This window comes from Podarcis raffonei, chromosome 2 (genome assembly GCF_027172205.1).
Source record: "Podarcis raffonei isolate rPodRaf1 chromosome 2, rPodRaf1.pri, whole genome shotgun sequence".
Lineage (NCBI taxonomy): Eukaryota > Metazoa > Chordata > Lepidosauria > Squamata > Lacertidae > Podarcis > Podarcis raffonei.
Genome location: NC_070603.1, coordinates 114,803,980 through 114,818,365, shown reverse-complemented (window position 1 = coordinate 114,818,365; position 14,386 = coordinate 114,803,980). Strand labels below are relative to the sequence as shown.

At 46.0% G+C, this 14,386-nt stretch overlaps 1 protein-coding gene across 1 annotated transcript; it reads left to right on the top strand.

The window, feature by feature from the left end:
* Window positions 1-1,484: 1,484 nt before the first annotated feature.
* Window positions 1,485-11,884, top strand: LOC128409080 (zinc finger protein RFP-like). The gene is made up of 7 exons (XM_053379283.1): window positions 1,485-1,888; window positions 4,353-4,448; window positions 5,394-5,630; window positions 6,757-6,779; window positions 7,365-7,483; window positions 8,907-8,939; window positions 10,648-11,884. Exons 1-7 carry the CDS (start codon window positions 1,487-1,489, stop codon window positions 11,154-11,156), a joined length of 1,419 nt encoding a protein of 472 aa, XP_053235258.1. The 5' UTR covers window positions 1,485-1,486; the 3' UTR covers window positions 11,157-11,884.
* Window positions 11,885-14,386: the final 2,502 nt, after the last annotated feature.

Genomic DNA, 14,386 nt, shown 5'->3' with positions numbered 1-14,386 from the left:
CATGCCTCCCCCCGAATTCTAGAAAGTGGTTTGTTAAGAGTGCTGGGAATTGCAGGATAAATGATAGTTCTCAGGGTTCCATGTTTCCCTCTGCAAAAAACAAAACAATAAAAAACTATGAAGCGCTGGTAGAACCCCCAATACAGTATGCAATGGGAGCGCCCTCTGTCAGGCAATTTCAATTGCTTGCATTGATGGAACAATCTCCTTAGTGCTAAGCTGAATACAACCCATTGTTCTTATAGTATAGTAAAAGATAAAGGACCCCTGGACGTTAAGACCAGTCAAAGGCAGTTATGGGGTTGCAGCACTCATATTGCTTTCAGGCTGAGGGAGCTGGCGTTTGTCCACAGACAGCTTTTCGAGTCATGACTAAACCGCTTCTGGTACAATGGGACAGCGTGATGGAAACCAGAGTGCAAAGAAACACTGTTTACCTTCCTGCCACAGTGGTACCTATTTATCTACTTGCTCTGGTGTACTTTCAAGCTGCTAGGTTGGCAGGAGCTGGGACAGAGCAACGAGAGCTCACTCCGTCATGGGGATTTGAACCGCCAACCTTCCAATCTGCAAGCCCAGGAGACTTGGTGGTTTAGGTTGTGCTTACACAACCCCTGCTTGATTCAAAGATGGGGTTCCTTGCACGTGCCACAAAAAACCACAATTTGGTGGTGGTGTAGCATCAAGTGTTCCAGCAGGTAACACCGTAAAATAAGGTGCACTGCAGCAGTTCAGCCATCAGGTTGTAGAAGTCCATTTTTGCTCCAGTTAGTAGATGGCAGCAAGAAGAAGAAGAAAAAAGAGTCTGCAGCTCCTGTAACAAAATAGAAGTTACAGGCTAGGCAAAGCAAAGTTGGCATTGTATGTGGGAATGTGTTGGGAAGGTGGGAAGGTGTTGTTGTTGTTTAGTTGTTTAGTCGTGTCCGACTCTTCGTGACCCCCTGGACCAGAGCACGCCAGGCACTCCTGTCCTCCACTGCCTCCCGCAGTTTGGTCAAACTCATGCTGGTAGCTTCGAGAACACTGTCCACCCATCTCGTCCTCTGTCGTCCCCTTCTCCTTGTGCCCTCCATCTTTCCCAACATCAGGGTCTTTTCCAGGGAGTCTTCTCTTCTCATGAGGTGGCCAATGTCTTGGAGCCTCAGCTTCATGATCTGTCCTTCCAGTGAGCACTCAGGGCTGATTTCCTTCAGAATAAATCAGTTTGATCTTCTTGCAGTCCATGGGACTCTCAAGAGTCTCCTCCAACACCATAATTCAAAAGCATCAATTCTTCAGCGATCAGCCTTCTTTAAGGTGTGCATGGGGGCTTTGCTGGAAAAATTTGTTGGCTTTAATTTTAAAATAATGGCTGAGTTGTAACATATAGACAGAATTTTCTAAATGTTTCTTCTCTTCACTCATGCCCATCATTTAAACAGGAGTCCCCTTTAAGAGGCTGGTCCTTGGCTGTGATGATGATTTCATTCCAGCGTCATTCACAGCCATGGCTGCTGCTGCTGCTGCTGGCGGTGCGAATCCCATTCAGGATCTCTGTCATGAAGCCACTTGCCCCATCTGCCTGGAATATTTCGAGGATCCAGTGATCATCTCAGGGTGCGGGCACAACTTCTGCCGAACCTGCCTGACCCGGTACTGGGGGGAACTGGAAACGGGGGCGTCGTGCCCTCAGTGCAGATATACGGCTCAGCGGAACAGCGTCCAGCCCAACCGGCAGCTGGCAAATGTGGTGGAAATAGCCAGGAAGCTCAACCTCCAGGGCGGAAAGGGGGAAGGAGGAGAGCAGGGAGTCTGTGAGATGCTCCAGGAGCCCCAGAAACTCTCCCGCAAAGACCACAAGCCCCTCATCTGCGGAGCATGCGATGAATCCAAGGAGCATGGAAACAAGGTAGGAGGAAATCATTCTGGATCTTGGCGGTGTGTGCGAATAGCTGTCGATTCCTTTTTGGGAAGTTTTCTGGGGATTCACCCGTTTACATTCTTGCATTTTGGTATGCAAATAAATGCATGGGGAAGGCTTACATTAACTCTTTCCCTCCCTGCTAGGCTCCCAATTGGTGCCAGGGTACCAAAGTGGAAACAGTCAGCCTCAGAGAGAGGATTTTTTGGGGGGACCGTGGCAAGAAGGGAAAGCAAGGGGACTGGAAAACAATCTCAAGCCCTATCAGATGAACAACTTAACTCAGGAAGTTCCAACATATGCATTCGATGAAACTTTCTAACTAGCTCCACCCAGATAACATATTGTTGTTGTTGTTGTTGTTTGTTGTTTAGTCATTTAGTCGTGTCCGACTCTTCATGACCCCATGGACCAGAGCACGCCAGGCACTCCTGTCTTCCACTGCCTCCCACAGTTTGGTCAAAATTATTATTATATCAATCAATTAATCCAATTAATTAATTAATTTGTACACCACCCTTCATACGAAGATCACAGGATGGTTCACATCATTAAAATGCAAAATGAGAACAAAAAATACATAATAAAAACAAGAACAAAAAGAAACCAAATTTTAAATAAAATTCCTTCCAGTAGCACCTTCGAGACCAACTAAGTTTGTTATTGGTATGAGCTTTCGTGTGCATGCACACTTCTTCAGGTATCTTAGTCTCTAAGGTGCTACTGGAAGGAATTTTGATTGTTTGTTTGTTTTGACTACAGCAGACCAACACAGCTACCTACCTGTAACAAAAACAAACCAGTAACCCTTCTCCCACAAACACTTTTAAAAGGTCATTGAATATTAATACGCCAAAGGCCTGGTAATAGTTGAACGTTTTTTTGCCTGGCAAGGCACAAGTGCCCTCTCTTCCGCCATGTCTCGAAAAAGCCATGTCAACCTTTCTTTTTTCGTTCAATTCCTATCCGCAATAGAGAAACAGGGAGGGGGTGTAATGTTGGGATACTGCCAGGGAGATAAAGTCCATCTGAGCCCCCAAGCTCCTGCCGGACGATCCATCGATCTCCCGTAGACAGGCAATATCAGCAATCAGCGACACGAAGCCTCAAGAATAGATTGCCACATTCTTGGACTGGTGCACACTCTATCAGCAGAATTCACACAGCAAAAGATGCACAGCAGGAGAGCATATTTACAGTTTATTCAGCGTTGGTCAGAACAAAGAAACCATGACCGTCTGCTTCGGTCTGCTCAGGCAACCAGAAAGAAAACGAAAGCAACTGACAACATAAACATCCTATGAACAGGAAATACGCAGACTCTGTGACTCACAAAGCCTGCTCCCTTTTAAGGTGGAACGGAAATATCCTAACAGGTGTAATGCCCTTGTGCTCTGTGGGGAGCTGGCTTCAGGCCCTAGGCCCCTTGGCAGACCAACTAGGCGGTACCACGATGTCTGCAAATGTGGCATGAAGGCTGGCAACATTAACCCCACCGTCTGGGAATCCCTTGCAGAGCCTGAAGAAAGTCAGGTTGTGTATCCATAGCAGTGACTAGAGTAAGGATGACTGCTGGGAGGAGTGTAGAAAAAAGAAATGCCATGGTGCATTTGTAACAGCAAAACCGGACGCCTTCATCTGCCCCGGCTGCAACAAAACATGCCTCTCCCGTGTAAGTCTCTACAGCCACAGCAGGCGCTGTAACTCTCCAACAGTTTGACTTCACCCCCGAAGGTGTACTCCTCCATTGTCTCCTGAGACAGGGATGCCATCAACAACAATCTCCCTCAACTGCTTGGGGTTGATCTCTCACCTGCCGCTGACTCCTTCCCACTTTTTCGCAGTCCTCCGGGGCCCTACCTGCAAACAGGGAAGTGTGTCAGTGTGTCTCTGTATATGTATAGTCATACCTCTTGTTACGTTCGGTTCAGGTTACGTCTTTTCAGGTTGCATCCCGTGGCGAGCCGGAAGTACCGGAAAGGGTTACTTCCGGGTTTCACCGCTCGCGCATGCGCAGACGCTCAAAATGACGTCATGTGCATGTGCAGAAGCGGCGAATCACGACCCGCGCACGTGGAGACGCGGGTTGCGTTCTGCTTATGTTGCAAATGGGGCTCCGGAACGGATCCTGTTCACAACCAGAGGTACCACTGTATTCATTTTGTGTTCTGTCTTCCCCCCTGTGCTGTGAATGTGCTACTGAAGTAAAACTAGTGTCAGATTCCCACAGACATTTGTAATTGGTCACTGTGAGAAGAGGAGGCTGGCTTGATCTAGCAGGTGCTTCTTATGTTCATAATTCTTACCTGATGGTCAGTGTCTGTTTTCAGAGGCTGTAAGGCCAGAGGTATCCCCAGACACTGGAAGGGATGGCAGGAAGCAAACAAGCCTCTTTTTCACCTCCTCTCTCCTCTTTCTCACCCACTCACTTGAGCTCTTATTTTCTCCTCAGGATCTGATCTGCACTCGCCTGGAGGTACTGAGGAAAGAGAGAGAGAAAATTCTGGCATACAAAGCCGACACGGAAAGAGAAAGCAGAGACCTGCTTGTAAGCGTTGCCTCATTTTCAACTACTGCTGAAAGGGGAACAAGTACTTGAATCAACAAATACGATTCTTTTCTGGAGTAATATAAAATGGAGGAATCCCGAAAGTTCTTTCCTGCTTTGCAGAGCTATCTGTTGTTTGGAATTGTCCTGGGGCAGATCTACACTCGTCGTTTATAACGTTAAAATGTGTTATTAAAATGTGATGCCAGAGCGAGCCTCCAATAATGGAAAACTGCAATTCAGGATTATAGAACGTTTTTTTTTTTTAAAAAAAGGTTTAGCAGATCAATGTAGATCCACCCCTGGTGTCCTGTAAAAATTCTTAATGAAAGGCCTTTCTAAGGTTGGGCTCTTGTAAATCTTTAGGAAACACCAGCCCTCTTTAAGTGTTAAAGTAAATATGTGAGGGGGCTGAGGACCCTGGATTCCCGCCTCCCCCTCAACATGGAAGGCAGTACTTTTGTAGCAACACTTTTATGTCTGCGTAGGTTCCCATCCCATTTTCTTTCTGGTGTTTCTAGCCCAAAAAGGCCCTCCGAGTTTACAAAAATCAGTACTGAGATGGTCCCTGCCCTCAGGCTTACAGTCTGAAAAGATTTGACACACACAAAAGACTCAAAACGTTGACTTCCATACGTTGGAATGTAACAGAAATGGCATTGGGGAAGGGACAGGCCTTGAGTACTTGTCCCTGTTATATATATACTTGTCCCTGCTATGTTTACTGAAGTGCCTGAATAAGGCTGGGTGTTGATTGTGGTCTGTAGAATATCTGAGGTGCCCTTCCAGTGGAATTCTCCCCTGGGATCTTCAGATGAAGGGCAGTATACATATTTAACAGATGATGATGATGATGATGATGATGATGATGATAATTCCCATAACCTACCTCTTGATGTCCTAAAGACACCTGCCTTTCCTCCTCTTTCCAAATGCTTCTTTTAGCTTTTAACAGAAATGGAAAAACAGAAGACGGCCGAAATGTTCAGACAATTACGGCAGTTTCTGGAAGAGCAGGAACAGGTTCTTCTGGCTCAGATGGAAGAGGTGGAGATGGAGATTGCAAAGAAGAGGGAGGAGCACCTGGCCAGGCTCTCCTGGAAACTCTCCTCTCTCGAAAGGATCATGCAGGAGATGGAGGAGAAGCACCAGCAGCAGCAGCCAGCAAGCGATCTCCTGCAGGTCAGATCAGGGCAGAAACAGCCTCGTGTTGGAGAGGCACCTTGGACTGATTCCAAACCTTGGACCGTTTCATTCACTTAAAAAAGCAGCGAAAGGGAAGCAGAGTGTGGAGCGGAGAGCCAGGTCTCTCATCAGAGTGAAGCAACTTGCCTTGGTAGCAAGCTCTCCTAGAGGCGGTGCTGCCTGTGTCATACCCACTTCTCATTCCCAAGCGCCCACCACAGGAAGTGGCTGTAGTAGCTGGCTGGGCAAGGAAGCGTCGACAGCGGTGGAGGCTTCCCAAGAGCTGCTGCACCTCTCACCAGTGAGAGCCAGTGTGGTGTAGTGGTTAAGAGCAGTAGACTCGTAATCTGGGGAACCGGGTTCGCGTCTCCGCTCCTCCACATGCAGCTGCTGGGTGACCTTGGGCCAGTCACACTTCTCTGAAGTCTCTCAGCCCCACTCACCTCACAGAGTGTTTGTTGTGGGGGAGGAAGGGAAAGGAGAATGTTAGCCGCTTCGAGACTCCTTCGGGTAGTGATAAAGCGGGATATCAAATCCAAACTCCTCCTCCTCCTCCTCCTCCTCCTCCTCCTCCTCCTCCTCCTCTTCTTCTTCTTCTTCTTCTTCTTCTTCTTCTTCTTCTTCTTCACCACCTCCCTGCCACCACCTCACCAGCACCACCACTACCTACACCCTCATAACTCCCCCATCACAGGCGCCGCTGCCGCCACAACAGCCATGTCCTTCCCCTCGACCCCAGTGGCTGTGACGGCCCTCTCCTCTCCTCACCCCTGAGGTGCCACCTTTCTCCTCTCCCTCTTGGGGGCAGCCCAGGGGTTTCCCCCAATTTCCCCTGTTTTAAGTCAACCACATTCTAAGTCATTAAAAGGGCACCACTTTCCTTGTTGACTTAATTATCTCGTGTAGGTTTCCCACCCACCCCCATGGGAAAGCAGCAAAAAACAGCAACAACAAAACCTGCCCTCACATTTGGGGGAAATGACATCCCCAATCCTTTTGTGGTGTGTGCTAGGCAGGCCAGAGGGCCAGAGTGAATGCTAGTCAGGGTCTGAGGCATCTTCATAGCATGGCCTGAGGCAGGCACTGAATTCCTTCTCATCTGTCTCCCTCTCTTTCCTTCTAGGACATTGGAAGAACCTTGCCGAGGTAAGTGGATCCCACTCACGGTACGTATCCTGCCACCACCAGTCTCCCCCTCCCTTGCTTCCCTTCCCCGTCACTATTCCCACAGCACAGCAACCCGGCTAAGGGGATGCAGCAAGGAAAACCACCGTCACCTCTCCGCTGGGAAGCGCTGAGCAAAGGTGAGTCCCCAGGCAATGCTGCCAATTTGATCGGCACAAGGCATGCAAGCTCCACCCCCCAGTCGTTCTTAGACTTCTTATTGGGTGAGCAATGCAACCAAGCAACACAGTTGGAGCCTCCCTCCTCCCTGGCCGGCTGGCAGGGAGGGAGAGGAGCTGCTTCCTTTGAAACCAGGGAAATTTAAGGGACATCATCAATAAGGGACAGCAGCAGGACACGGCGCTGGGATAAGGGAATTTCCCGCCAAATAAGGGACGGTTGACAGCTATGCTTTAGAGTCCAAACTGCTACAATGACGAAGAATCTTCTCCCCTCAATGTCTCACTCCCCACCCTTGACTTTCTCCTTTTTCCTCCCTCCTCTCAATTCTTTTCTTTTGCCAAGAATTCTGTGTTTGTAGGAGTTAACATTGTTTTTCTCCACCAGGAGTGAGAAAATGGAGACGCTTGTGAGTCCAGTGGCCTTCCCTCCAGAGCTGAAGCAGAGGATCACAGAATTCCATTATAGAAATCCCTTTCTGGAGGAACTTATGAAGCAATTCAAAGGTAATGAAGAATGTCTGCAAGGATTTTGTGCCAGGCATTATTTGACTTCCAAAATTAATGTGTCAGGTTCCTATCATATTTTATATTGTTCTTTCTACAGACAGCAGTAGCACCAGCAAAGCTTCCTTTTCAGGGGCCAAGACACCATTTTCACCCAGAATGCCCTATATACGTTGTCGTTCTGGGGCACGGGGGGGGGGGGAGAAATTGGGGCTGCCACAAATCAAGGCCGTTTGCACTAAGCGTATAGCAAAGCCTAGGTGTTCTGCTCCAACATGTGTCCCACACTGAATCCCAATCCTCATAATAATTGCAAGCCCAAATCATCTTTAGACTTCTTTTCTGCCCGTATCGAAGCTTGTTTCACTGTACGATACAGTGGTACCTCGGGTTACATACGCTTCAGGTTACATACGCTTCAGGTTACAGCCTCCACTAACCCAGAAATAGTGCTTCAGGTTAAGAACTTTGCTTCAGGATGAGAACAGAAATCGTTCTCCGGTGGCGCGGCGGCATCAGGAGGCCCCATTAGCTAAAGTGGTGCTTCATGTTAAGAACGGTTTCAGGTTAAGTACAGACCTCCAGAACGAATTAAGTACTTAACCCGAGGTACCACTGTACTGACATCTGCTGAAAAGAGCTTCAGAGGGAGCCATGTGAAGCTTGTTCTCATATCCTGACTTTTGCTGTGAATGACTGCATTTCAAGTTTCTGCATCCTGGAAAAGATCTCCCTTCATTTCCTTTCCGTCAAGGGTTGCATTCCATTACAGAAATATTTTTGGGCAAAATACCCACCCACCCCACTGCATAGCAACAGAATCACAACCCCTATCCTGATAAACCCTGGATGAGAATGAGAACCTGTGGAATGAGCAGTGAATACTGGGCAATATCTTTACCTTTCTCCATTTCCAAGTTTTTAATACAGTGTTACCTTGGTTCTCAAACTTAATCCATTCCGGGAGTCTGTTCAACTTCCAAAACCATTCGAAAACCAAGACGCGGCTTCCGATTGGCTGCAGGAGCTTCCTGCACTCAAGTGGAAACCATGTCAGATGTTTTGTTTCCAAGAAACGTTTGCAAACCGGAACACTTATGTCTGGGTTTGCGGCGCTCGGGAGCCGATTTGTTTGACAACTTAAGTCATTCAAGAACCAAGGTATGGCTTTAGTAAATCAATGGCCTGCTTATTTTATGCTGTTGTTGTTAAGTATACTTTGCCACTTCTGAGTTACACATTTTCAGTTAACTTTAATCTGTCCTCCATATGCTTTTCTTGTTGTTAATTACATGCTCCACTTTATATTTTACTCAAAAGAAGGAAACGAGAGGATTTGTTGCGAAGTGATTGTTTTTGTACAATATTTATTTTAGGTGCAACCTCGTGGAGCTTCTGATTTATATCTTTATTTTTCCCACAGACACTCTGTTAATGAGACAACAGTTTCAGAAAGGTAAATTTTCTATGGAGGATGACACTTGGGGAAGGAATGGAGACTGGTGATTCGTTGGCGTCAAACAGTCTGTTCTGCAGACTTTGGAAACACCAATTGCTTTATTATCGTTATGAGCCCTAACGATAATTTAGATTTAGAGGGGTTGTGGCAGAAAAGGAACCTACTGGCACATGTGGTGGTCCTGTAAACATGTATCCAAATGTTGAGAAGTAGGGATGAAGGAGATTTCTGAAAAAAATAGACCCCAAATTGTGTCCTTCATCAGTTTGGATGGATTGAATATGGACTTAATATAAAAACAGCTTACAATCCAGCCCCATGCTGCTTTGCTGGATACAGTCCTCTCCCATCCTTGTGGATCAGCCATGACAAGGGGGAGGGACCATCCACCTATCACTCAGCTGATGTCAGATGACTGACACTTGCTCACGCAGAAGAGCTGAGTAAATGTTTTCTAGGTGGTTTTGCTTCTTGTAGAAGACAGCTTGATAGACGTAAGGGGCACATTATTATAAATATTTCAACAACAGAAACCCGATTCATATGTGGTGGGATTGTCCATTAGTTAATGAATTTTGGAAACAGATTGTTATAGAAATATCGGGAATTGTGGGTAGGAAGGTGGGAATATCTAAATTAATGGTTCTTATTAGTCTGAGTAGCACCGAGTTAAAACAAAAGAGGAATGTAAATGGGTAAAATTGATGGTAACTGCAGCCAGACAGGTTAGAGCGAGTAACTGGAAAAATGCAGAAGAGCTAGGGGTGAACCAATGGAGGAAAAAACTGAATAATGTTATAATTTTAGAATATCTAACTGTGAAAATACACAAAATGAAAGGATTTAAGGTCAGTGAGAAAGAGGAGGATTGGTTTATATAATAATAATAATAATTTATTATTTATACCCCGCCCATCTGGCTGGGTTTCCCCAGCCACTCTGGGCGGCTTCCAACTGAATATTAAAAACAGTACAGCATCAGACATTAAAAACTTCCCTAAAGAGGGCTGCCTTCAGTTGTCTTTTAAAAATAAAATAGTTGTTTATTGCCTTGACATCTGCTGGGAGGGCGTTCCACAGGGCAGGCGCCACTACCGAGAAGGCCCTCTGTCTGGTTCCCTGTAATCTTACTTCTCGCAATGAGGGAACCGCCAGAAGGCCCTTGGCGCTGGATCTCAGTGTCCAGGCAGAACGATGGGGGTGGAGACGCTCCTTCAGGTATACAGGACCGAGGCCGTTTAGGGCTTTAAAGGGCTTGAGAAGATATTGAATTATTTGGGTAGGTTTGAACAATTTGGGCCAATTAAAATGTTAAAAGTTAAATAAACCTTGTGGATGGAGGAGTGTTAACGTATATAAAATTGTACATATGGTTGATTTGAATATTATTATTGATTATGTATACCCAATGTATCAGCCGCCTGGGGGTTTCGCTATTTGTGTTTTGGTTGTTGGTAAAAAAATAAAAATTTTAAACATTAAAAAAAGAAACCCAATTCACTGAGATTTATTGTGGGCAAGTCTTGGAAGGAGGAAAGGAAGAATCCCAGTCCTGGATGCAACGCAAGAAAATCTTGCTGATTTGAGATGGATTGTGATTCCTGGGATGTTTTATGTATCCAGATGCCTGTCTGTCTCTCAGACTGATTCTGCCTCTTCTTCTCTTTTCCTCTTCTCTCCCCCCCACCCCACTTTACAACAGCAGATATAATTATGGATCCAGACACAGCTCATCCTCTGCTCATCCTTTCTGAGGGTGGTAAAAAGGTGGAACAGGGAAACAAGCAGCAAGAACTGCCCGACAACATTGAGAGATTCAACAAACTGACTTCGGTGCTGGGGTGTGAGGGATTCACAGTAGGGAGACATTTCTGGGAAGTCATTGTGGGAGGGGAGGGGATGTGGGCTTTAGGGGTCGCCAGGAAGTCTGTGAGGAGAAAAGGCTTCTTTCCCTTCAGTCCCGAGAAAGGATTTTGGGCTGTAGGAAAGATTAATCATGGGTATTGCGTCTTGAACCCTCCTGATTACCTTCCTCTGCGTGGGGAGCCTGAGAGGATCCGAGTGACTCTAGACTATCAAGGGAAGCAAGTGTCTTTTTTCAATGCTGAAACAGGAGCCCTGATCCACACATTCTTGGGAGCCTCCTTCTCTGATGAGACCCTCCTTCCTGTGTTTTGGGTGAAGGAGAAAGCCCACCTCAGAATTGTGGGATAAAAGGTAAAGGGACCCCTGATCATTAGGTCCAGTCGTGGCTGACTCTGGGGTTGCGGTGCTCATCTCGCTTTATTGGCCGAGGGAGCCGGCGTTTGTCCACAGACAGCTTCCAGGTCATGTGGCCACCATGACTAAGCCGCTTCTGGCGAACCAGAGCAGTGCACGGAAACGCCGTTTACCTTCCCGCCGGAGTGGTACCTATTTATCTACTTGCACTTTGACATGCTTTCAAACTGCTAGGTTGGGAGGAGCAGGGACCGAGCAACGGGAGCTCACCCCGTCACAGGGATTCGAACCGCCAATCTTCTGATCGGCAAGTCCTAGGCTCTGTGGTTTAACCCACAGCGCCACCTGCGTCCCTGAATTGTGGGATATCCAACCTCATATAACCAACATGCTTAAGTCTAGTTAATGTACTAAGGGGTTAATGCGATAGAGCAAGCTGTCCTGCCAGGCTTAGCTAGGGCACTCCTTTGGAAGAAGATAATCAAAGCCTTTATTCAACATCAGTCTACCTGAGAAGCTCAATGTGTAAGGTCAGAGCAGGTTGCTGCAGCACAGGCTGCATGGCTGTTAGAATCCACTGTTGAGTTCCTATACCAATAACTTAGGAGCTTTCACCATTGTAATGAAGCCAGGTTTTACCGCCTGTGTTTTCTGGCTGATGTATGGAAAAACACATGAACCTGACCTCTGAAGAGTTTGTAAGTAAACCAATTTTTAACTTACCAGATGTGTGGTCTTTTTCTATGCTAGGGGAAGAGGGGAACTTTAGAAGGAACTTAGAATGGCATATTGTAAAGGTCTAACAACCTGTATTCCCATGCTTTACTTTGCAGCATATTTTGCAGTTTTAAATCTCTGCTGGAGTTATCTCCCCAAAGAGTACTTGCCCCAGACTTCGACTCTCTCTCTCTCTCTCTCTCTCTCTCTCTCTCTCTCTCTCTCTCTCTATATATATATATATATATAGAGAGAGAGAGAGAGAGAGAGAGAGAGAGAGAGATTTTCTTTAATAAAATGGGGGGGGGGATACAAAGATTAATGTCAAATATATTTTCATAAATGTACCAAATAAATGTTCATAAATGTACCATGCAAACATGTACATAAATATATAAACCACATGTCTGAAGCAGCACAGGAAAACAGCCGTGAAGCCATTTTGGCTCCCAAACTGGCCAAATGTTTTCTCTGCAAAGTCAAAGGAAAATGGAAAAGCCTCCCTATTGTCTTTTCCTTCACTAATCCTGTCTTAAGGGTATGTTTGTGTACGAATAGGGTGAGCCTGTGAACTGGCTCAGGAACTAAGTATTTATCATTACAAAAGACTGGCCAGGCTCCCCAGGGTATCCAATCAAGTAAGCATTAACAGGTAACTTGCCAGACAGGAGGTAAACAATGACATGAGGTCAACAAAGCACTCAGATTTCTGCTGTAGACCGCCCTTTCTGTGATGTAGGTATGATGTCTCTGGGGGTGGTCTTGGACTCCAAGGCGGGCAATTTAAAATGTCTATATAAGGGCGGACACACCTTGGTTCTGGGTCCTCCTCCTTCTCCTGCGTGTGAAGCGGGCACCCTGTTGCAACAGTTCAATAAAGATCAGGCTTAAGAGCTGCTTTGCTTCTCAATATTCTCTGGTTGACCTCTGTTCTTTTCTCCAACCCATGGAGAACTTGCAAAGGACTCTATAAGGGCTCTTGTGTTCCCCATAAGCGAATAAGGGCAGATTTTCGTTTATTACATCGGCTTCCCAATTCTTGCTCAGCTCCTGGTGTTCAGTAGGTGGCCTTGGGCAACCCACTCTTCTCACATCGTTGTTGCAACACAAAATTGGGAAAGGGGCATTCATGGATTCCACCCTCCCAGAGTTTGGCAGAGGAAGAATAAGACAGACATTTTTGTGAGGCTGAAGTGTGACACAAAAACCATGCAAAGAGAGCCCTTTTTTTAATACAAGCAAACATCTGCACACATTTAAAACATCACCAAAGCATGTTTATTATACATTATGCAAAGGAGTAATCAGAGGTTCTCTCTGCAGATTAATATCTGGATCTGCTCAGCTGCAGTTCACCTGTTCCACCTTGTCACAGAGGTTAAATCTATGAATCTGTTGCTGGCACCAAAAAATACCCATTTCACAGGGGGGAAAGCAGTGATGCTCACTGTCCCCAAGGCAAAACACTCATATATAACCCTCCAAACAAATAAAACACACACCAAAATAGCTAATGCTCCCCACTGAAACAAGAAACCCAAGACATTAAATTTTTTTAATGAAAATCCCACAGCTGCCATACTGGGGACCCAGTATTATGCAACAACCAAATACATGGGGGTGTATTCTCCCACTGTGAAATAATGTTCCCCTGCATCAATCAGGTTTACCTATACCTGCTACAAAATAGGTATCCCCTTCTCTCATAGGATACATCTCATTTGGTGCTTGCTAAACAACAAATAAGTAGGCCTCTTTGGAGAAAGGTGTTTTGCCTAGAATGTCATGTTGGTCTGCCTGCATAGAAACTGTAATGTACTGAGCTGAATCCTAGAACAATAGGATCCAGAATGCAGCAGTCTGATTGGTTCGTAGGAGCCACCCAATCCAGCTCCAGGTGGAAGTGAATCAGCGACCTGATTGGCCTGCAGGAGCAGTGAATCAGCTTCTGGAGGACGTGAATCTGCAACCTGATTGGCCTACAGGAGCAGCCCGGAACTAGCCAATCACACAGGGCCCATTGTGTAAATAATGTATATATAGCTAGACGTTTTGGGGAAAGTTTCATTCATTGCTACAATGAGCTGAATAAAGAGCATGAAATTCACACTCAACTGAGTATATTTCAGAAACTATGAATGTTTTCTTTCCACTCCATCTCACCAACAGCTTGTGAAGGTTTTGTGAGGTAGGCAGGGAGAGAAGAAAAATAGAAGTTAAGATCAGGGGTGAGAACAGATATATGGATCTTCTCAACAACCATGATGCGCAATTACTTACTCTTTAAGACATAAAGGTATAGCAGGAAGAGGGAATTCTCAGATTCCCTCAGATTCCCTCTGAATGGAAGCTCATGTTGGCTTTTTCAGTTCTGCATTTGGACCAATATATATAATTAATTAAAGTAATATAATTAATGTGCGGTAAAGCCTGGTTCCACCATGAAGTACACCAGGGAGCAAAATGATGGGTGTTGCTGCGGCTCTTCGCGCATAATATGCCTGAAC